Source organism: Mustela nivalis, assembly GCF_964662115.1.
Source record: "Mustela nivalis genome assembly, chromosome: 11".
NCBI lineage: Eukaryota > Metazoa > Chordata > Mammalia > Carnivora > Mustelidae > Mustela > Mustela nivalis.
In genome coordinates, this window is record NC_139030.1 from 99,779,068 (window position 1) to 99,804,778 (window position 25,711).

Genomic DNA, 25,711 nt, shown 5'->3' on the forward strand with positions numbered 1-25,711 from the left:
TGACAAGATGGAAAAACTCACCTCAAAAAAGAGAACAAGAGGCAGTAATGACTGCCAAGGACCTAATCAGTATGGGCATGAGTAAGATGTCGGAACGAGAGCTCAGAATAAAAATTATAAAGATACAAGATATGCTTGAAAAGAGCACAGAAGACACTAGAAAATCCCTTTCTGAAAAAAATGAAATAATTAAATCTAACCAACTTGAAATAAAAAAGGCTATTAATGAGATACAATTAAAAATGGAGGCTCTAACTACTAAGATAAATGAGACAGAAGGGAGAATTAGTGATATAGAAGACCAAGCGATGGAGAGAAGCTGAGAAAAAGAGAAATAAGAAAACTACATGATCACGGAGGAGAATTTGAGAGATAAGTGATAAAGCAAAACAATATTAGAATAATAGGGATCCCAGAAGAAGACAAAAGATTGGGGGGGGGCGGCAGAAGGTATATTGGAACAAATTATAGTGGAGAACGTCCCTATCTGGGGAAGGAAACACATTGAAGTCCAGGAGGCACAGAGAATCCCCCTTCTAAATCAATAAAATAGGTCCACATCTGAACATATAGTAGTGTAGCTTGCAAAACTTAAGAGACAAAAAGGAACCCTGAAAGCAGTTCAGGACAAAAGGTCCGTAAACTACAAGGGTAGAGTGCTGGGTGTTATACACAACTATTGAATCACTGAACACTATGTTAAAATCTAATGGTGTACTAACCAGTGGCTAATCGAACATAATAAAAAAAAAAGATGAGTCCAAATAAATTAAAAATTTAAACAAACAAACAAACAAACCTACAAGGGCAGAAACATTAGACTGTCAGCAGTCCTATCCACAGAGACCTGGCAGGCCAGAAAGGACTGGCATGATATATTCAGGGTGCTAAAGGAGAAAAATACACATCCAAGAATACTTTGTCCGACAAGGCTATCATTCAAAATAGGAGATAAAACACTTCCAGGACGAACAGAAACTAAACCAGCCCTGCGACAAATATTAAAGTGGATCCTTTAAGAGAAAAGAGACCCCAAAAGTAACACAGACCAGAAACAGAGACAATATACAGGAACACTGACTGTACAGGTAATACAATGGCACTAAATTCCTATCTTTCAATAGTTACTCTAAATGTAAATAGGCTAAATGCTTCCAGTCAAAAGACACTGGGTATCAAATTGGATAAAAAAGCAAGATCCATTGATATGCTATCTGCAAGAGACTCATTTTAGACCCAAAGACAACCCCAGACTGAAAGTGTGGGGTGGAAAACCATTTATCATGCTAATGGACATCAAGAGAAAGCTGGGGAGGCAATCCTTGTACCAGACAAATTAGATTTTAACCCAAAGACTGTACTAAGTGGTGAGGAAGGGCACTGTATCATAATTAAAGGGTCTGTTTAACAAGAAGATCTAATAATTTTAAATACTTACGCCCCTAACATGGGAGCAGACAATTATGTAAGCCAATTAATAACAAAATTAAAGAAATACAATAATAGTGAGGGACTAACTTACAGCAATTACTTACTTACTTACCGCAAGGGACAGATCACCTAAGCAGAAGATCAACAAGGAAAGAAGGACTTTATATGACACATTGGACCAGAGCATTCCATCCTAAAGCAACAGAATACACATCTTCTCGAGTGCATACAGAACATTCTCCAGAAAAAACCATACATTGGGTCGCAAATCAGGTCTCAACTGGTACCAAAAGACTGAGATTATTCCCTGCACACTTTGAGACCACAATGCTTTGAAACTTCAACTCAGTTACAAGAAGAAATTTGGAAAGAACTCAAATACATAAAGGCTAAAGAGCATCTTACTAAACAATGAATGGATCAGCCAGAAAATTGAAGAATTTAAAAAATTCACGGAAACAAATGAAAATGAAAACACAACTGTTCAAAATCTTTGGGATGCAGCAAAAGCAGTCCTAAGAGGGAAGTATAGAGCAATATAAGCTTTTCTCAAGAAACAAGAAAGGTCTCAAATACACAACCTAACTTATACCTGTAGGAGCTGGAGAAAGAAGAGCAAATAAAGCCTAAACCCATCAGGAGAAGAGAATAAAGATTAGAGCTGAAATCAATGAAAAGAACCGTATATCAGATCAACGAAACTAGGAGCTGGTTCTTTGAAAGAATTAATAAGACTGATAACCCCCTGGCCAGACTTATCAAAAAGAGACAAGACAGGACCCAGATAAATAAAATCATGAATGCAAGATGAGAGATCACAACCAACAATAAAGACAATTAAAAGAATATACTATGAGCAACTGTATGCCAAGAAATTAGACAATCTAGAAAAAATGGATGCATCCCTAGAGACGTAAACTACCAAAACTGAAACTGGAAGAAACAGAAAACCTAAACAGACCCATAACCAGAAAGGAAATTGAAGGAGTAATCAAAAATCTCCCAACAAAAAAGAGTCCAAGGCCGGATGGCTTCCTAGGGGAGTCCTACCAAACATTTACAATTATACCCAAAAATCACAAGATATCTAGGAATAAACCTCACCAAAGAATAAAAGAATCTGTACTCAGAGAACTATAAAGTACTCATGAAATTGAGGAAGACACAAAGAAATGGAAAAAATTCCATGCTCATGGATTGGAGGAAAGACTATTAAAATGTTTATGCCACCTATATATTCAAGGTACCTATCAAAATACCATCAACTTTTTTCACAGAGGTGGAACAAATGATTCTAAAATTTGTATGGAATCAGAAAAGACCCCAAATAGCCAAAGGAATGTTGGAAAAGAAAAAAAAGCTGGTGACATCACAATTCTGACTTTAAGCTCTATTACAGAGCTATAGTCATCAAGACAATATGGTACTGGCACAAAAACAGACACATAGATCAGTGAAATAGAAGAGAGAACCCAGAAATGGACCCTCAACTCTATGGTCAACTAATCTTTGACAAAGTAGGAAAGAATATCCAATGGAAAAAAGTCTCTTCAACAAATGGTGTTGGAAAATTGGACAGCCACATGCAGAAGAATGACACTGGGTCACTTTCTTACACAATAAACAGAAATAAATTCAAAATGGAAGAAAGAAGTAATGTAAGACAGGAATCCATGAGAATCCTAGAGGAAAACACAGGCAGCTACCTCTGTGACCTAGACAGGTCTCCAAAGGGAAGGGGAATAAAGGCAAAAATGAAAATTGGGATTTCATCAAGATAAAAAACTTTTGCCCAGCAAAGGAAACAAAATCCGAAGACAACCAACAGAATGGGAGAAGATATTTGCAAATGTCTTATCAGATAAATGTCTTTATCAGATAAAGGGCTACTATCAAAATTCTATAAAGAACTTACCAAACTCAACACCCAAAGAACTAATCAAGAAATGGCCAGAAGACGCGAACAGATATTTCTCCAAAGAAGACATACAAAAGGCCAACAGATCCATGAAGAAATGCTCCACATCACTTGGCATCAGGGAAATACAAATCAAAACCACAATGAGAGGGGCGCCTGGGTGGCTCAGTGTGCGCCTCTGCCTTCGGCTCAGGTCATGATCCCAGGGTCCTCAGATCGAACCCCGCATCAGGCTCTCTGCTCAGTGGGGAGCCTGCTTCCTCCTCTCTCTCTGCCTATTTGTGATCTCTGTCTGTCAAATAAATAAAATCTCAAAAAAAAAAAAAAAACACACACAATGAGATACCACCTCACACCAGTCAGAATGGCTAAAATTAACAAGTCAGGAAACAACAGATGTTGGCAGGGATGTGGAGAAAAGGGAACCCTCTGACACTTCGTGGGAATGCAAGCTGGTGTAGTCACTCCGGAAAACTGTATGGAGGTTCCTCAAAAAGCTGAAAATGGAGCTACCCTACAACCCAGCAACTGCACTTTTATCCAATGATATAAATATAGTGACCTGAAGGGGCACCTGCACCCCATGTTTATAGCAGCAATGTCCTCAATAGCCAAACTAATAAGAACTCAAATGTCCAACAACTGATGAGTGGATAAAGAAGATGTGGTGTATAGATAGAGAATGGAATACTACTCAGCCATCAAGAAATGGAATCTTGCTATTTGTGACGATGTGGATAGAACTAGAAGGTATTATGCTAGGTGAAGTAAGTAAATCAGAGAAAGACAACGTATGATCTCACTCATATGTGGAATTTAAGAAACTAAACAGAGGATCATGGGGGAAGGGAGGGAAAAATAAAACAAGACAATCAGAGAGGGAGACAAACTGTAAGACTCTTAATTATAGGAAACAAATGGAGGGTTGCTGGAGGGGAGGTGAAGGGGGGGATGGTGCAACTAGGTGATGGGCCATTAAGGAGAGCATGTGATGGAATGAGCACTGTATATCATATAAGACTGACAGATCACTGAACTCTACCTCGAAACTAATAATATGCTATATGTTAATTAACTGAATTTAAATTTAAAAATATAGTAAAAAATAAACTATTATTGAGGTTAAAACATATGAAAGCCTATATTGATGACAATAATAACACAAAGGAGAGTTAAGGAAATTAATATATTTTCTGTTAATACTGATAGCCACTTAACAGCTGACATAGCAGTAACAGATCGATGCTGGAAATACAGTTGACCCTTGAATAATGCAGGGGTTAGTGGCACTGAACCCTGTGTAGTCAAAAATCCATGAATAAATCTGACTCCCTAAAAATTTAACTATTGATTGCCTACTGTTGACCAGAAGCCTTACCAATAATATACACAGTCAATAATACATATTGTATTCTTACAATAAAGCAAGCTAGAGAAAAGAAAATGTTTTTAAGTAAATTATTCAGAAAATACATTTATAGTACTATACTGTATTTACTGAAAAAAAATTGTATATATGTGGACCCATGCAGTTCAAACTTTTATTATTCAGGGTCAATGTACTTAGGATTATAAGCAAATACCTTCCACAATTTTATAGGCCCATTTTTCAGAACAAAATAATTTTTAATTCTTTCAAATCCTTATACATACATATTTGCTCTGGCTGTTAAGTCGTCTTCAGGAAGATCTAATTTATCCTCCTCCATATTGCTAACTTTTACTTGTTTCACTACTTCCAAAAGCAATGAGTCACTGGAAGGCTGTGAGTGTTGGATACCTGTTTAAATAAATACAAAATATCCATTAAACCAGTAAAAAAAAATCTTATTACAGTCCTTCTATAATTCCTGACTATTAATTACATAATAATAATAATGTAAGTATTACATTATTTTAAGTAAAGGAGAATGGCAGGGGAATTGGGTGAAGGAGTGAAAAGGTATAAACTTCCAGTTGTAAGATAATAAAGTATTGAGCATATAATGGGCATGAGGACCAGTTAACAATGCTATATGGCATAGCTGAAAGTTGCTACGAGAGAGCCTAAAAGGTCTCATCATAAGGAAAAAAAATTTTGTAATGATGTGATGGATGTTAACTGTACACTGCCCTGATCATTTTGCAATATGTGCATATCTCAAGTCATTAAGCTCTACACCTTACACAGTACTGTATGTCAATTATATCTTAATAAAACTGGGAAAAAACTAAGAAGGACTTAACATTTTCTAAGATAAAAAAGCAATGTACAGGGTCTCTGGGTTACTCAGTTGGTTTTGCGTCAGCTCTTGGTTTAGGCTCAGGTGGGGTTGTGGGATCGAGCACTGTGTGGGGCTCTCTGTGCCCAGAGGTGAGTATACTTGGGATTCTCTCTCTCTCCCCCTGCTCCTCACACCTCTGCCCCCGCCCCTGCACTCATGTGCTCTCTCTCAAATAAATCTTTTTTTTTTTTTAAGATTTCATTTATTTTTTTAACAGAGACATAGCGAGAGAGGGAACACAAGCAAGGGGAGTGGGAGAGGGAGAAGCGGGCTTCCTGCCAAGCAGGGAGCCCAATGCAGGGCTTGATCCCAGGACCCTGGGATCACGACCCTAGCCGAAGACAGCTGCCCAATGACTGAGCCACCTAGGCACCCCTCTCTTAAATAAATCTGAGGGAAAAAACCTCAGTTTACTACAGAAAAGTTTTTATACATGATTATTTGTGATCTTAAAAACTATTACATGTATAATAAAAGGAATAAATGTTTTAAAAATATGTTATCTATTTTAATGATTGTATTATTTATATTTCAACATGGGCCAAGTATCTCTTTAGTTCTAAAGTATGCCAATATGTCATAGAAAGAATTATTCTCACTGTATTAACTTAATAGAACTATTCTTACTTTGTATTTGTACTAAGGAAACATTAAGAAAGAAGATGACAAATTATCTTTAATTGGAAGAGAATACATAACCCAAGAGCTAAAGTTGTTTTTTTTTTTCCTGGTGCACATGAAATTTAATAAGTAATTCTGGATACAAATATATGCAATAAATGCAATACATTTTATAAACTATACATTTTATAAGAAGGCAGGGCTAGTATAATGGGATGAATGAAGGCTGTGAAGTGGTAAACTTAAATCCAGATTCTGTTCTACCACTTATTAACCAGGTGACTCCTCTGAATCTGTATTCTTAACTGTGAAATGGGGACACATCACATCACAATAAGTATAAGATAAACAGCAGCTATCACTATTATACAGCTACTTCTCAATTACCTGAGTAACATAAGAATAGTAATAAAAATAACTGCATAATTTATAGGTAGGACTGGGAAAATTTATGTATGTAACTTTGAGTAAAGATATTTCAGTTGTGGGAAATAAAAGTAATTCATACTAGTGAAGCCTTGTGAAGATTCTCTCTGTTCCTCTGCCCTTCCACCCCTCCCTAATGAAAAAGAAGAAAATAAAACAAAACAAAAAAACCCTAAGTAACAAAACATTATAAAGATGACAAATCCTCCCTTAGTTTTTCAAATGGTATCATTGCTCAGACATAAAAAATGAGTCAACATAATGTACAAATGCATTTTGTACATTTTACATCTATGTAAATCTGCTTTGATCACACCTTTGTTTATACCTAGGGAAGTACTGGCTCACACTTTTCCTAGGACAATTTACTATTTTTTCTGAACATGTTTCTTCACGTAGCCTAATTTATTTTGTATGCCAAAATTTATTGTTAAACACTTAAACAAAGCACATCAGAATATGCAATAAAACTGAAAATAAGGAATCTAGATAATCCAACACAAACAGAAAACAGACTTTATGTAGATGAATGACGTTACTCCATTAAGGGTGTAAGTTCAAAATTTGATAAGATTGGTGAATGAGGGGCACCTGGGTGGCTCATTGGGTTAACGCCTCTGCCTTTGGCTCAGGTCGTGATCCCAGGGTCCTGGGTTGGAGCCCAGGGCAAGCTCCCTGTTCACTGGGGAGCCTACTCCTCCCCTTTGCTTGTGCTCTCTGCCTCTCAAATAATTTTTTTTTTTTTTTAAAGAAAGATTGGTGAATAAAACGAGGATGGAAAACATGTCAGGCAAAGAGGCCAGCTGGGAAACTACTGTTAATTTTAGGAAAAGGTAGCACTAAGCTAAGCCATGGCAACAGCAAAGGCAATGAGAATAAGAAAAAACATTCAAAAGATGTGTAAGGGAGAATTAACAGGACATTATACCTATTACGTGTAGGGGATTAGGAGGGATAAGGATAGATTCATGGTTAATATTAATGACTTTGAGAAACTAATAGATGGAGAAAATAAAACTACAACCAAGATACAAGAAAAGCAGAGTCTAGGGTTGAGGGGTAGACAAGTGAGCAAGATAACGAATTCAGTTTCAGAACTTTTATATGGAGGTGTCTGTGGAAGAGGTATCTCAACAGGCAGACACGCAATTGGAAACCTTGGTCTAAAGTTCAAAAGGCGGTAAGAATTAGAAATACAGGTGAGAAAGCATCATTTCATATACACTGCTAAGGTCACGAAATCACCACTTCACAGAAAGCGTAAGTAAAAGGCAAAATGGTATGGACCAGGGAACACCATCATTTAAAAGGTGACCAAGAAAAGAAGACTCAAAATTGGTAAAAAAAAACAAACAAACAAATAGACAAATAAAAAAAGTAGGAGGTTAAGCACCAGCGCTAAAAAAATATAAATACTTATACAGGAGGATTACTACCTAAGTTCAGAGATAATAGAAATGGTGTAAGGACTAAAAATAAGTTGTTGCAAATACTCAGGGAAGAGTATTTCTAATGAAGTAAGGGCAAAAAAATTGCTCTAAAACCCAAACCAAACAACAAAAAAACATACAAAACCTTTTTTTTCTCTAAAACCAAATATTTTTTTAAAAATATTTTATTTATTTATTTGACAGAGAGAAAGAAGGCGAAGCAGGCTCCCTGCTGAGCAGAGAGCCTGATGTGGGGCTTGATCCAGGACCCTGAGACCATGACCTGAGCCAAAGGCAGAGGCTTAACCCAGTAAGCTACTCACCCAGATGTCCCACTAACTATTTAAATTCCATAATTTGTAGGTGGTTGTGTTTCAAAAGATACTTCACAAATCACTTGTTTAATTCACAATGAATTTCTCATCAAAAATGCTACAGATAAAAGTTAATTTTGTCGTTCAGTCCACAATATAAAAACTGGTCTGCACGTTTGCAATGGGATGCTTGCACAGCAGTATTGGGTTATGTTAAACAAAACAAAATAAAATATTTTTAAAATACTATGAATTCTGGCAGCTAATGAAAATACTTACAGACAAAAATAAGGAATAGGTAGAACATTTTACAATTACTTCTGAAGGATACTTTGAAAACTTTAAAGAGCTTTAGAGATTGATCACACTATGAATTTTTGTTTCTTCTGAACTATCTTTTTGTCACCATTATACTTGGGGTATATTTGAAAATTAGGTAAGGAGGAAAACTGAGAAATGAATAAAAGAAAGAACATGAGGTTTCCTAGATTTATTTAAAACCAAGAAGAAGGGGCATAAAATTGTATCTGTGTACCAGTATAAAGGGGTGAGGAGAGGAAGAGGAACAGGAAATTTCCTGGGAAGGATTTCTTCACACAAAAAAGAAGAAAACAATAGAGAACACTATTCTTTAAGAATTACTAGATTCAAGTCATTCACCAAAGATATTTGCTGAGTGATAAGTGTAGTAAAATTTCAAGGAGTAGAGAAAGTATAATTGTCTCAAGATCCGTACAGGGAGAACAAGCTGTATGCAAGCGACATCATATATAAGATACTCTTATTAGAGTTTCTTTCATGGGTAGGGTTGGGCCATTATTTTGCATTAAAGGAAATGAGTTACTGTATCTGATTTATTTTAGGATATAAGACTGTAAATGCCAGGCATCACAGATAGCACACTGGATTAATTTATGGCATCAACTGTATTGGCCAATATATTAAGGCAACTTTAAAAAGACTTAAAAACTAGTACTTGAATTTCATCTAAAACTTAGTCACTGAACACAAGGTGGCTATGATAAAGCAACTTAGTACACATATGACTGCCAATAACTCGAGAGTCAATATTTTGGGTATTTCACAGATCTGTCTTCAAAAAGGGAGATATGAACTCAGATGGTTAGAAAGGCGGGGTTTCCTAAAGAGTTGTAGAGACTCTTTGAAATCTGTTTCGAAATATTGCTAAGCTATGTGTTTTTGTACTTTTCTCTAGAAAAAGGCATTGGCCCATCTAAGACACTAAAGGTTTAAAAAGAATAGGTTATAAAACAAAGATCAAAAGCATTGCTAAGAATTCTAAATATATCTAACAGTAGCCTCAATCAAGGTAAGCAGTCTAAGGGAAAAGAAACACTGTCTCAATATACCACAATGGATACAAGAGATAGTACATTGCACATAAACTACAGTATCATTTTAGGATTATAATTATGTTTTTCTTTGAAAAATTACAATTAATACAGTAATTCATCTTAGATTTAGGCCAAAGGTAACAGAATTTAACCTTTACAACCCTTTAAGTATCAACTAATTTCTGTACAACAAAGCTTTGTAAATAGTATCTTAACATTTTGAAAACAAAATGGCACACTTCATTCCTGAGTAAGCAATTCTGAAACAATTAACAAAAACAATACCAACCCACAATACCCTCACTAAGATAACAAATAATTGAACAAGCATCAGAACTCACCTAGATTATCTCTCAATGCACTAGCGTCTTCATGAGTTTTGAAGTTATAATTTGGCACCAATTTAAGTCTCATGCGGGAGTAATTTTCTACATTAGCTAGTTTCCAGTGAATTGGACTTTGCTTCCTATGAATATTCATAAGTAAACAAGTAAAATTACTTAGCTTGAAGTTACAAAGATTGGTTTATTGAAATAGAGTTAGAAAGTATCAGGAATTTTGCATTTGTTTAGCACCATTTTATAAAAACACATTCATTATCTCGTTTGACCCAAAGAACCCTGAAAGAAAACCAGTGTGGATATGCACAGCTGCAGTTTTTACATGAAGAACCTAAGACAGGCTAAATTATTTGCCTGAGATGCCAAGTTGTTTGCAGGTATCAGAAATAAGAATTGAACATAAATCTTCACACTTATAGCCTGGTATCTTTTACTCTTTAACTGCTCAATGGAAGTTCTTAATTAGCTATACAATGAATTTATTCTAATACAGTATTCAAAGTAAAATAATCTTACTACAAATAACGAGAATATAATTGATCTAAATATAAGAGCTAAAACCCTTAGAAGAAAAGTCAGGAGCAAATCTTGTTACCTGGATTTGGGAATGGTTTCTTAGATATATCAAAAACAAACAACAAAAGGAAAAAAAAAAGAGATAAATTGGACTTTGAAATTTAAAAAAATTCGTATACCAAAGGCAACTATCAAGAAAGTGAAAAGAGGGGCGCCTGGGTGGCTCAGTGGGTGGGTTAAAGCCTCTGCTTTCGGCTCAGGTCATGATCCCAGGGTCCTGGGATCGAGCCCCACATCGGGCTCAGCAGGAGCCTGCTTCCTCCTCTCTCTCTGCCTGCCTCTCTGCCTACTTGTGATCTCTGTCTGTCAAATAAATAAATAAAATCTTAAAAAAAAAAAAAAAGTGAAAAGATAACCTACATATTTACAAATCACATATCTGGTAAGGGTCTATTATTGAGAAAAAGAACTCTTACAATTCAACCATAAAATGTCAAACAATCTCATTTGAAAATGGGCAAAGAACTTGAATAGACATTTCTTCAGAAAGATATACAAATGGCCAGCAAGTGCATGAAAAGATACTCAATGTCACTGGTCATTAGGAAATACAAATAAAAAATCACATGATACCACTTGACATCCACAAGGACAGTCATAATTTAAAAAATTGGAAAATTTTTACAAGTACTGGTAAGGCTGTGGAGAAACTAGAACCAGCAAACAATGCTGGTGGGAATGTTAAATAATGCTGTGGACAACTGGCAATTTCTCGGTAAGTTAGACACTGGATTATCTCATGACCTAGTAATTTTATTTGTATGTGTATACTTTCTTAAAGGAATTAAAAAACAAATGTTGAGGGGTACCTGGGTGGCTCAATTGGTTAAGCAAATGCCTTTAGCTCAGGTCATGATCCTGGAGTCCTGGCCCTGCATCAGGCTCCCTGCTCAGGGTGGAGCCTGCTTCTCCCTCTGCCCCAGACCCCATTCATGATCTCTTTTCTCTCAAATAAATAAAATCTTAAAAATAAGAAATTTAAAAAAATACTGACACAAACACTTGTTCACAAATGTTCATAGCAGTACTATTTATAATAGCCATATGGAAAACCCAAATGTCTGTCATTTGATGAATGAGGAGACAAAATGTGGAATATCCACACAAAGGAATATTATATGGCCATTAAAAAGGAAGCACTGATACATGCTACAATACAATGAAAACATAATGATAAGTGAAAGGATTAAGGCCACATATTATATGACTCTATTTATATAAAGTATCAAGAATACACAATTTCATTGAGAAAGAAAATGGATTGGTGGTTGCCAGGAGCTGGGTAAAAGAATAGAGAATGATTGCCTAACAGGTCCAGGGTTTCTTTTTGCAGTAATGAAAATGTTCTGAAGCTAGACAGTTACATACTATGAATGTACTTAATGTCACTAAATTGGATATTTTTAAATGGCTAAAATGGTAAAGTTTGTATTATGTGTATTTTACCACAATAAAAGGCGTGTATTATACATATATATTACATATTACATTATTTTTTTATATATATGTAATTCAGCAAAACGTATGTGACTTAGAATCAAGTAAATTGTAAAACAGTGAAACACATAACATCACTAACTAGCTCAAAGAGGCAGTATTAGGAAGACAGATTCAAGACTTAAATTCTACATGACAGGGTAAAAGGCAGGGAAGTAACTCCATGTGAAAAACATATATACAAAGCTCTAAACATTCCAGACCTGTAATTCACAAAAAGAAAACCATATTAATTAAACACAATTTTTAAAAATTGAATGTTTTAAAAATCAGATTGGAGAGGTCAATGGCTCAAAAGTTCTAGGCAGGAGTTCTAAAGAAGAAAGGGTTATTTGATAAATAATATCCTCCTACCTTTTAGCCCAAGGTCCCCTTTCAGATGTGAGGTAGAGCTGTACTGCCTTCCAGCGTCTCAGAGTGATTAACTGTTGGCTGCTAAGTTGTTTAAGTGTATTATTATACCTCAAGTTCTCTTGCCGTGCTTTTCTATTAAATGGTTCCACAAAAAATTCCTGAAACAGCAATAAATAATAGCATTGAATCATTTATTTAAAGAATTTTTAAAACGACCCAAAAAAACCATGCAGTAACAGAAAGAAGCTGGTAACCAACAGTACATTTTTGTTCCATCAGAATAACTTTCTTTAATGAAGCATATGATTCTAACTATAGTTTATCTGTATTTTGTAAAACTTAAAAAATTAAACATGTGAAGAACTTCAAAAGTGTAATGTACCTCAGTACAGGATTTTTTACAGAAACTCAGAATTATTGTCATACAGTCAAATAAAATGATCTTCCTTTGGGATCCTTTGGTTTTTAAGGCAATGGAATGAGAGTCATGCTTAAAATACAGCAGAAGGAAGAGTAACTACATCCATACTAATACTGGGGACTGGAAAAGAAATGCCAAAGACAAAAGAAATCTACAGGGGCAAATCTGTCACAATGAAAAATTTCATCATTTGGACTGCTGCTCTCTGAGTAACATCCTAGTTATTAGCAAATATATTCACACACTTAGTCCAGTTTTCAGGATACTATAGACCCTAATAATGGGTTCTATCAGGATATAACGTTAAGCCCTGAAATTCAAGTTTTATAGTTTTCTAAAAAATTTTATTTGAGAGAGAGAGAGTGACAGTGATAGTAATGGAAAGCACAAGTGGGGAGGAGAGGGAGAAGCAGAGAGCTCAGCAGGGAGCCCGATATGGGGCTTGATCCCAGGATCCCGGGACCATGACCCAAGCCGAAGGCAGACACCCAACCGACTGAGCCACCCAGGCGCCCCGAGTTTTACAGTTTTCAAAAAGACAAACGGTAAGACTGACTTATCTGACTCACATTGATATTCATCTATCAGGAATTAAATTAACAGTATTAATTTGTTTCAAAAATCAATACTGAATTACACTGAAAACAGTTAAAGACATGGATTTAAAAGACATCTTTTATTTACTTTTTATTATTTTTAAAATTATGTAATGTTAGTCATCATACAGTAGATCATTAGTTTTTGCTGTAGTGTTCCATGATTCACTGTTTGCCTATAACATATCTTTAAAGAGGTAGTACAGCAGAGCGTGGTTAAGAATATAACTCTTTGGGCTCAACTGGTTAAATGCCTGCTTTGGCTCAGGTCATGATCTTGATCTTGGGGTCCTGAGATCAGCCTTGCATCGGGCTCAGTGAAGAGTCTGAGTCTCCCTTTCCCTCTGTCCCTGCCCTAGGCTTGTGTGTGTATGCTCTCTTTCTCTCAAATAAATAAAACCTTAAAAAAAAAAAGTAACTCTGGAGTTAGGTCTGGGTACAAATCTTAGCTACTTAATTCTCTGAGGCCCAGTATCCTCAACTCTAAGATGAAGCTGACAATAATTGTCATCAAAAAAGATTAAGATTTAAAGTGCTTAATACAGTGCCAGAAAAGTAGTGAGCTCTCAGTGAAATGTAGCTGTTATTACTATAATTGTTACTAGACCTTTAGGAAATCAATGATTTGGTATTATCAAATATTTACCACAGATCCTTGCTAAGAAAACTGAAGTCATGATAGCTTCATAATAATTAAACATCCATTTCATGGTGGGTGAAGTTTAAGCAAGAAGAATATTTTAAGGTTAGGTTTCCCTAGAAAAGCTAAGGGTAAAGTTGCAGAGAAAGTATTGACTGGAATAGAAATTGACAGAACTATGAGGACAGTGCAACAGTTTAAAAAAAAAAAAGGACTTTATTTGTCAGAGAGAGAGAGAGAGAGAGAGACCAAAAGAGCACGAGCAAGCACAAGCAGGGGGAGCAGCAGGCTTCCCACCAAGCAAGGAGCGGGAAGCAGGAATCAATCCCAGGACCCCTGAGATCATGACTTGGGCTGAAGGTCACCCAGGTGCCCTCACAGTACATTTCAAGAAAAGGAGTAGCAAACAAACAAACAAACAAATAAAACTGTCATTTTGGTTTAACCACATATACACATAAAAATCAGGAAGGATATATACCAAAATGTTAATAGTGGTGGATTACAAAGGTTTCTTTTTATATCATTTTATGGAATAAATGTATTTTTATTTGGTCATCTTTGTTTCATCATGTTTGTTTTTAGATCCTGTACAGATTTTGTTAGATTGATATGAGTATTTTATTCTTTTTAGAGCTATTGTAGACCGTACTTTTTCAAAATTTCAGTTTCCAGTAGTTCATTGTTAGTATACAGAAATATGATTAAATTTTGTGCATTGATCTTATGTCCTGAAATGCTGTTAAACTCATTAATCACAAGAGATTTTTGGGACGCCTGGGTGGCTCAGTTGGTTAAGCAGCTGCCTTCGGCTCAGGTCATGATCCCAGCGTCCTGGGATCGAGTCCCACATCGGGCTCCTTGCTCCGCAGGGAGCCTGCTTCTCCCTCTGACTCTGCCTTCCACTCTGTCTGCCTGTGCTCGCTCTCGCTCGCTCTCTCTCTGACAAATAAATAAATAAAATCTTTAAAAAATAATAAAATAAAAAATAAAATAAAAATAAAAAAAAAACAAGAGATTTTTGGTAAATTCATTCAAATTATCCATATAATCGTAATATCTGCAAGTAGTTTTATTTCTTCCTTCTCAAGGTAAATGACTTTTATTTCTTTTTCTATTCTTTTAAAAAAATTTATATTTACTTGAGAGAGAGAAAGCATGGTGCAACCAGGGGAAGGGGTGGAGGAGAGGGACAGGAAAATCTCAAGCAGACTCTGTGCTGAGCTGTCATGGGGCTCAATACCATTGACCCCTGAGCTCACGACCTCAGAGGAAACCCAAGAGTCACCATAGACTGAGCCACCCAGGCGCCCCTCTGTTTCTATTCTTAATGCATTTGCTAGGACTTACAGTAGAACAGTGACTAGAGGACCGGTGAGAGTAGATGTTCTCACCTAGTTCTCTTCTTATAAGAAAAGCACTCAGTTTTCCATCTTTTCCCCCTACAGATTTATTTAGTTGAGAGAGAGAATGAGAGAAAGGAAGCAAGAGTGCAAGGGGCAGGAGGGTCAGAGGGAGAGAGAATCAAGCAGACTCTGTGCTGAGTCTGACCTGGGGCTTGATCCTACGACCCTGAGATCATGACCTGAGTGAAAACCAAGAGGCAGATGCTTAACTGACTGTACCACCCAGATGCACCCAGTTTTTCATCTTTAAATATGAAGCTGGCTGTAGGATTTTTATAGAGATTCTTTTCTATTTCTAGTTTGCTGACAGCTTTGAACATAAAATGGATGTTGAATTTTGTCAAATGCTTTCTCTACATCTATGGATATGATCATTAGTTTCATTTTAACAAATATGAATTTGGTCCACTATCATTATATTGATTAATTATCAAATGCTGAAGCAATCTTGCATTCCCAGGATAAATCACCTGGTATAATGTATTATTTTTTTTATATATTGCTGGATCCACTTAGGCCTGGAATTTTCCTTTTTGGAAGGTATTTGTTTACTTATTTACTTATTTATTTATTGGAGAGAGAGAGAGACAGACAGAGGGAGAGAGAAAAAGAGAAAGAGAAAGCACAAGCAGAGGGAAAGGCAAACTCCCCGCTGAGCAGAAAGCCCAATTTGGGACTCGATCCCAGGACCCTGGGATCATGATCTGAGCTGAAGGTAGATGCCCAGGCACCTCAGAAGGTTTTTAAAGTATAAACTAAATTTCTTTAATAGAAAAGATTATCCAGGCTATCAATTTATTATGGAATTAGTTTTAGAAATTTACATGTATCAAGAAATTGATCCACTTAAGTCATCTTATTTATGTGAACAGATTGTTTGGTGGCAGTCTCTTATTATCATGTTGGTATATGAGGGGTCAGTGGTGATATGCAATATTCCTGGTAATAATAATTTTCCACTTTCTTTTTTTGCCTTGTCAATCTGGCTAGAAGTTTATTAATTTTATTGACATTTTCCAAAAGATTTATGTATTTATTTTAGTATTTATTCGAGAGACAGAGAGTGTGAGTGAGTGCAGGGGAGGAGCAGAGGGAAAGGGAAAGAGTCCCAAGACTACACACTGAGAGCAGAGCCTCACTCAGGGCTCAACTTTACAACCCTGAGATCACAAACAGAGCTGAAACCAAGAATCAGATGCTTAACCAACTGCACCACCCAGGCACCCCAATTTTATTGACATTCTAAAGAACTAGATTTTAGTTTTAATTTTCTCTACTGTCTTCCTGCTTTCAATTTCATTGATTTCTGCTCTTATTTTCTTATTTGAAACTAGTTTAGATTAGTTTTCTTTCTCTAGTTTAAGATAGAAACTTAAATTATTAATTTGAGGTCTTCCTTCTTTTCTAAAGCAAGTATTTAGTGCTATAAATATTCTGTAAGCACTGATATATGCCCAGCCTCCTTAGAGATATGTACTACCAGCTTAACAGACTTTTTACATATTAACTATGCATAGAACATTTTGACATTAACTTTTTAGTTGTTACTGACTAATCTTTTTCTTTCACTTCTAAAATATTTTAAAGATTTTATTTATTTACCAGAGAGAGAGAGATCACAAGCAGGGGAGAGGCAAAGGGAGAAGCAGACACCTCGCTGAGCAGGGAGCCAGATGTGGGAATTGACCCATCACGACTAGAGCCGAAGGCAGATGCTTAACCAAATGAGCTACCCACCACCCTCAATTCTGAAATAATTTTCAAACAACAGGAAATACCATTTGTTTTCAGAGTTCAGACGTGTTTACTCTTATCTGAATATTAAATGTTTGAAATCAACATGAAAAACTAGATACGGAAAACATTTAATAATTTTCACCTGAAACTTAAGCTTGCTTTCTCCTCCTTCCCGGTCTCGCTTATGCATATTCACCATTAAGGCTTCATAACAATTCTTCCAATAAACTGCCATGTCCTCATGACCCTCATAAAATGTATGGGTTTCATACTGCTTCATGTAAGGCACGATCTTGTAAATATACAGAAATATACACAGAAAATTTAACAGAGACTTCTAGAAAAATGACAACTTAGAAAAATATCACTCAAAATAGATTAAAACTTACATATTTTTCGATGTAAACTTGCCATTCATTTGAACTGCAATATTCTTGAAAATCTTCAAAAAATGAAGAGCTACCATTGGTAAAAGGTAAAGAAGGCAGGTGCAAGTTCATGAAGAGAAGTTCATAGATTTTGGAAACCAGGGTACGGACCAGGGGAATCAGAAATGAATAGATTTCAGTCTGTTCCTTAATTGACTGACTTAGAACATGTTCCAGCTTCCCTAAAATGTAACACGCTTCATCCTGATTTTCAATCACTTTGGTTTGAAGAAGGGTGTTTAGCTTAGCTGACGCCATTGCACAAACCTGAGGAAACAATATAGGTGGGAAAGTACAGAATAAAGCAGACATTTAGCAAAGTTCTCTGGCTCTTCCTAAAGTGTTTTTTTTTTTTTTCAAAATCATAATTACAAAAGCAGAACATACAGAAAAGGTGGAGTGGATAATTAATCACCCCAACATCCATTCTACAACTTAAAGTCTGCAAGGATAGGGGAACGATTCCATCTCTAGCTCCAACAATAGGTCTTAAATAATATAAACCAAACAGAATATCCAACCACCTTCCACAGTGAGTGGCTCAGGTAACTAATCTTTCAGTCAACTCATGTCGCTGTTTGAGTCACAGGGATTCATTTGGGGGTGGCCTTATCAGTTCAAGTTCAGAACTTTCACATAATAACTGTCAAGCACTGTGAAGGGTTTCAGATTTTGCCTAACCTCCAAGTTAACAAATTAGCCTGCCACAGTTTCTTAGATGCTAGCAGAAGACACGAGACTCCTGGTTCAGAGACAAAGACCTACAGCAATCCCAACCGCCAGAATATCAGTGTCCTGAACTGCTATCCCATGGGGAGAGATGAACAGGCCTAGATGATGGATGCACACCAGTGGCTGCAGTATAGGGGAGGAACCCCAAACATAAGGAACCTAAATCTTCTATACCAGGCAGTAAATTAGCCTGAACTTTGCCTTGGAGGGAGACACTATCTTTATTATACTGGGCAGTAAATAAACGTGCCTTTTGCTCTGGAGGGAGACAGAATCTTGGTCTTCCAAAGTTGTTGACTATATCTGCGCCCTCAAAAAGATAGTTCATAATGAAGACATCTAGTGCCTCTATTTATAAGATACAGAGAAACACTAGAGATCCATGAAGAACTGTCTACCAACAGTGACAGTGGAGAGAAGGACTCTCTCCCTCTTTCTTGAAGATTCTATTTATTTATTTGAGAGAGAGCATGAGTGGGGAGGGGGCCAGGATGGGGCAAAGGGAGAGGGAGAAGAAGACTCCCCGCTGAGCAGGGGCTCTATCCCAGAACTCTGAGATCATGACCTGAGCCAAAGGCAGACACATCACCAACTGGACCACGCAGGTGCTCCAGAAATACTCTTTTTATCTGATATAAATGAGGAAGCATGTAGCACCAAATGCTATTGGCAGACATTTTGTGACAAGGGCAGCCAGCTTAAGATAAGCTGACTCATGAGCGAAAGGAGTGCTGTGAAAACAGCAAATAAATGGAACAGAATCCTTGATTAAATCATGCCTTAAACTGAACTACAGAATTTGCTATTATATGAGCCAATAAATCTCCTAAACTCAGTCAGTTTGGGTTGATGCTTCTGTTATTTGGAATCAAAGCATTATGATACATAAAGCATAGGTACAAGAGAGACTGAGTCCTTGACAAAAAAAGTTTGCTACCCTTAAACTTCCCAAGGAAAATACATGTACTAATAAGTCCAGGCAAAGGAATGCTCCATATTCCCATTAAACATTGTCCTTAACCTTAACAAAGGAAGGTAAATTAAGTCATAAATGGGGTCTCCTTCTGTCCAGACTAGATCTAAGCCATATAACCATGGTAAGACAAATGATATAAACTATCTCCTTCTCACTTAACACTATATATTACAATGTTGGATCTTATTACTTTCAAAATGAAGAAAAGCAAGAGACAAGAGGGAAGTTATCAGAATCTGACATCACTTTATGATTGTACTTGTTTCAAGGCAGTCTGAGCTGTATGCACAGGTCTTTGCAGGCCGAGGCAGTAAGAGACCTTAAGCAGTCTTTCCACACAAGCCTTAAAAAGGCAAATAGCACTGGAGGAAACAATATCTACGACGGCTCAAGACTTTAACTTTTCTACTTTTAACTTAAGCTTCGACTGGTGAAACTTTTATCCTCTCCTCAGACTTTTGCAAATCCTTCATTTTAGTCTTTGGATGTGACTAAAACAACTTAATTCTAATAGAGAACAACAAATATAAGAAAAAAAGGATATAAAATCTCATCATACAGGAAATTCCAATACTAGCAATTCTGAGCTTTTTTGCTGTGAGTTTTTCAAAATACTGTTTATTTTAATTAAAGTTAAATATCTAGTGCTTTGTTTTTAACTTATTATCAAATAAACCATATACTTATGTATTTATTTAAAATTATAAAGATACTTGTAATGAATACAAGATAATTTATTTAACCACTGTCTTAATTTTGGACACACACACACACACACACTACATAAGTAGTGTGATACATATGACCCCCCCCACCTCCGCTATAAAGAGTACTAGATTAGGGTCACCTGAGAAATTACAAAAAATACCAATGCCTTAGTTCCTCCATTCTGATATAATTACTAAGAATGATGACCCACAAAGGTATTTTTAAAAAGCTCCTCCAGATGATTTCATATTCTCATCACTGGATGAGTTAACTAGGGACAAAATGGAGACCATATGCTGCACTAAATAAATCAACAACCACCTAATCCTGCTTTAGAAGTGAGGAAATGCTAACATTTATGGCAATATAATACTTATATACAGGCAATTAACTAATAAGTATGAGTGAAACAAAACAAGTTTGTAGCCAGATTGGCAAAGAAGCTCTATTATAACCCCTTTAAGGGAAGAAGTTGCTTTCCCAGCCTTTTATGTTTTTATTCCCAAGAGGAAAAAATTAAACAACCAGCTAGTAAAAAATGTTTTAGGTTACTAACTACTGGTAAATAAGGTATCTTACCTATAGGTTATGTGCTCTATGTTTTGCCTTCATGTTTTTTAAAATTTAAGTTCAATTTAATTACCATATAGTGTATTATTAATTAGTTTCAGAGTCAGAATCTAGTGATTCATCAGTTGCATACAACACCCAGCGTTCATCACTTCAAGTGCCCTCCTTAATGCCCATCACCCAATTGCTCCATCCCCCCGCCAAGTCCCCTCCAGCAACCCTCAGTTTGTTTCTTATAATTAAGAATCTCTTATGGTTCGCCTCCCTCTCTATTATCATCTTATTTTTCCTTCCCCTCCCCTGTTTCTGTTTTGTTTCTTAAATTTCTTATATAAGTGAAATCATATGGTATTTGTCTTTCTCTGATTGACATATTTCACTTAGCATAATACCATTTAGTTCCATCCACCTCATAGCAAATGGCAAGACTTCATTCTTTTTGATGGCTGAGTAATATTCCATTGTGTCTGTGCATGTGCGTGTGTGCGTATTATACATACATATATACCACATCATCTTTATCCATTCATCTGTTGATGCACATCTGAGCTCTTTCCACATGTGACTATTAAAAACACTGCTGTTATAAACATGGGGGTGCATATGCCCACTTGAATCTTTATTTAACAAGTATTTATAGAGCCCTACTATGGGACAGACACTGGATATTTAATGGTGGACAAATTAAACAGATATTTTATTTATGGAAATTTCATCGAAGATAAACACTGAGGGTGACTAGAAGTGGGAAAGGAAAAAAAAAAAAAGAGTCCTCACATCTAAAATAACTATCTGGCATACTGGTTGCTACTGCTTTGACAGCCATGAAGCTAGTATTACTGAAAAAGCCCCAAAAGCTATCCTCATCTTACTTCTAGGTAGAGAAAAATAGAATACTACCATGAACATCTATGTGTACAAATGTCTGGCATTTTGGATTATTATCTGAATATAAGAGTGTGATCATTTTTTTAAAGTACCTAAAATTCATGTATTTTCCAGTTGCATTTGAATGGCTGCACAAGTCAAGCTTCCACCATCCATGTATCAGAAAGCACATCTTCTTATTTATTTAGCTTTTCTGCATTTTCCATGTTTCTACAATGAATATGTCACTTTTGTGATTAAGAAAAAAAAACCCCTATTTTTAAATAGTAACATAGTACTAGTCACATTATCATATTATCAAAATATGCGAAAATTTCAATCATCTGAAAAAAATATACACATATAAAAATACTGATAGTTATTTCTTCTCGGGCTATGGGATGATGGATTTATTTTCTTCTCTTTTTTTGTGTGTGTATTTTCCATGAGTACATGTTACTTCTACAATTAGAAAAAAAAAACCTATTGAAAACTATGGCCTTTAAAAAATATAGCAACCTTATAGAATTTTAATCTCTATTCTCATCATTATGGCAAGTTTATATATATTAGAAACCATACCCACCCCTACCAAGTACTTAAAATTCCAATTATCAAAAGAAAATAAAAAGGGCTAAGTATAAATCCTTTAAAAGGAAAACTTAAAATTACACTGAGTCATACACATCCGGAAGAAACAATCAATCAGCTGCCTCTGAAGCCTCTTTCTGACTCCAGGGAAATCATGGATATTTTTGGGACCTATTAAAAAAATAAAAATACTGAAAATTTATTATCATTTAGTTAGTACACAAATAACTCCTATGCTGCATGCAAAGTATAGAAAATAATGCAAAAAAACTGACAAACCTGCAAATTCCCCCTTCCAATGAATCCTAGAAGCAACTGGACTTGGATTCGAGAAAGTTTTGCCCATACTTGACTTTCAGAATACCAAACAGACAGACCATCGAAGAGCAGCATCAGATTGTCTAAAAGCTATCCCAAGGGAAAAATTGAGAAAAAAAAACATTGTCTTAAAAATCTACTGATGAGTTTTCCCCAAAGTAATACACATCATAAATATTTCAAAACTAGCTTAATATTCAATTGATAAAAGCCAAAAGAACTATTGTAGTAATAGCTAACAAAGTTAACTATCACTTTTTATCCATGTTCACTGTATCTGATTAAATATTAATGCTCTAAACAGAGAGGGTACAGGGGCACCTGGGTGGCTCAGTGGGTTAAGCCTCTGCCTTCAGCTCAGGTCATGATCTCAGGGTCCTGGGATCAAGCCCAGCATCGGGCTCTCTGCTCAGCAGGGAGCCTGCTTCACCCACACCCCTTTCTCTCTCTGCCTGCTTCTCTGCCAACCTGTGATCTCTGTCAAATAAATAAATAAAATCTTTAAAAAAAAAAAAAGAGGGCACAAATTTTTTGTTGAATAAAGTCCTTGCCTACCAGAAAAATAATATCAAGGAGTTATTACTGCACCTTCTCAGTCCACATGTTTGAATTAACAAGCCCCTCTGACTGCAGAAAGTCCTGTATGATCAAGATGAGTCGGAAGGCATTTTCAGCAGTTACAGGATTCATTTTTGATTCTCTGTTTTCTGTGACTGTCCATTCTAACATGTTCTGTAGCAAACTAAGTGCAAAACAAAATCCTCTTAAAATCATTTTAAGTTTAGAAAAATAGTAAAACATGAAAAGAAATCCAGTTATTCATTATTATGTCTTTAAAGATATACTATCACTGGAAAGGATCAGAAGATATTTAATAACAATGAAGCAGCTTTTTAATCTCTAAAATATCTATCTTTAATAAACTTAATATAAAAGGCAAAGTAAAAGTTATCTGTTTAATTATAAAAAAGCTATTTAAATAATTCAAATTCCAGTCTCTAGTAGGTACTTAAAAGTTTAAAGTTGGAAACTGTGAAGGTAAGAAAAAAAAAAGCCTTATAGGTCTTGCAGAAGATCTAGCCCTGCAGAGAACTCTAAGTGCTTTACAGAAGTAATTTTTATGAAAACATTACTTGGTTCCCTCAGCATGGAAACTCTCAAACACGGACAAGACTGCAGAACACAATACACGAAATGTTTACATGTTACAAAAACTAATTTAAACAATAAGGATTATATATTACTGAAGACCAAACTAAAGATTTAAATCTCCTCACACCTTTGGATTTCTCTCTAGATTCCATTAAAATGGCAACAGAGAGGAAAAGGGGCCGAGCATGAAGTTTTTCCTTTTCTCTCACTAAGCCCACTGAATCCTGAATAAATGTTCAATAAAAAGGATTATTTTAGACTCCCATCCACTCCAAAGGAAAGAGGAAATCACCAACTGAATGCTTACATTAATTTTATTTCATCTGATGGTCGAAGTAGTTCACTGGATATTCCCGGTTTACTTAGTGCTGAAAACACTTGTCCCCGTTCAATCCAAGTACTATCATCAGACTTTTCTAATCCCCTACACATTACATAGTTCAAAATATTTGTCAGTAATTGAAGAAGCTCCTCCTCACATCTCTAGAAAAAAGATGAACTAATATTAAATCATTGGAAGGAGGTGGTGTTAAAAGCACATAGAAAGAACCATCACATATACTGACTGTAATCATTTAACAATATTTTATAAGTGTCTTGATGAACCCGAAACTTTGCTAAGTATGCTCTAGAGATACGAGAATGACTAAAACACCTGCTTTTCTCAAGATACAATTCAGTGACTTCCAGGCTTCCAAAAATCTTAGATCATGAGACTCAGAACATGAATAGAATATGGAATTGTTAACAATTACACAGGATTAGAAGTGTGTAACAGACATGTGAAAATAAAAACAGCATTTGGACACATAAGGAATTTTACCTCTTGGCTTTCAAGTAAAGAGAAGTCATCGCCAAACCCAGGATCATTTATGACGCCGCTCTCTTTGTCAGACTGCACGGAAAATGATTTGGTAGATTCTATCGGGGAGGGCGTGCTGGGCAGGCTGTCCGGCATGTGACTTCCACTGTCGCTCAGTTCACACGAGTCTATTCCACTAAGATCTAAACTCAGATGTGAAGGGTTATTATCCCAGAATTCTTCTTGATTCTCTGATCTGAAAGATAATTCTCCCACAGAACTATCTTCTTGAAATAATGGGGTGCTGGAGTCTAGAGAGTGTCCATCCTCTAAACTCCACTGATCTGAAGACACATTGGCTGAGGCAAAAGAGTTGATTTTTTCCTCATCAATCTTTTCATCAAAGTTCTTCTTAGTATCTTCAGCTGATAAATTTTTGTCACTGTCTTTTACTGAAACAGCCCTACTGTGCTTATGAAGAGTATTGCCATTTTCAAAATTGGTTTTTAAAAAAAGCCTAACTAAAGTGTCTTGCCAACCCACTTGTTGAGATATCTGATGTGCTGCATCTGGCTGGGACAGCAAAATCTGTAAAATCTGCAAGATTAGGAATATAAATTCATCAAAAAATACACAGTACTTCACATCAAACACAATTCCTTTTCAGTTATTTTAGTGACAAAGTAATTTAATGAGAAGCTGTGGGAAGATAAACTTTCACAAGATTATGTTCTTAACTGGATTACAAACTATCTGTAGGGTACATACTGTGTTTTTAACTAATCTGCATATTACTCGTTGTACATAGCACTTAAATATTTGCTGAAAGATAAAAAAGGGAAAAATGATCCTCCACATGTCAACATATTCATGTTATTAATTTGGTCAGAAAGAAAATATAATAGAATGAAGCATACATAAAATGTAATAAAGCTATATCCTCTCAACTAAATATTTGCCATGAGCCTACTACATTTGTTAAGCAAATACTGAATACATACTATGTACCAGGCCCTGTTCTGGCCCTAGGGTTAAGGGAGTAGTAAAGATGACACACTGACACTTTAATAGAATCTAGATATCCCAAGAATGTTTCCTTGGCTCATTTTTTTTTCCAGGCAAAGTTAATGGTTGCTTTTTCAAAAACATATTTTTTCCATTAACTCTTATTGTACAAACACTAATTCTAACAAGATGGATGCCACTATTTAGCTGTAAAAAGAAACTGAAATTACAGAAG

General features: G+C 35.8%; 1 protein-coding gene across 13 annotated transcripts in view; it reads right to left on the reverse strand.

Moving 5' to 3' along the window:
* NBEAL1 (neurobeachin like 1) overlaps window positions 1–25,711 on the reverse strand; it is a 206,804-nt gene that overhangs the window by 71,966 nt on the left and 109,127 nt on the right. For all 13 annotated transcript variants that reach the window (XM_082688842.1, XM_082688836.1, XM_082688834.1 and 10 more), the window contains 9 exons: window positions 24,493–25,068; window positions 23,977–24,152; window positions 23,106–23,259; window positions 22,479–22,607; window positions 17,717–18,022; window positions 17,470–17,619; window positions 12,528–12,685; window positions 10,101–10,225; window positions 5,003–5,129 (listed from right to left, as the gene is read on the reverse strand). In XM_082688842.1, coding sequence (XP_082544968.1) covers window positions 5,003–5,129; window positions 10,101–10,225; window positions 12,528–12,685; window positions 17,470–17,619; window positions 17,717–18,022; window positions 22,479–22,607; window positions 23,106–23,259; window positions 23,977–24,152; window positions 24,493–25,068 — 1,901 coding nt within the window. The remainder of the gene's footprint in view (window positions 1–5,002; window positions 5,130–10,100; window positions 10,226–12,527; window positions 12,686–17,469; window positions 17,620–17,716; window positions 18,023–22,478; window positions 22,608–23,105; window positions 23,260–23,976; window positions 24,153–24,492; window positions 25,069–25,711) is intronic.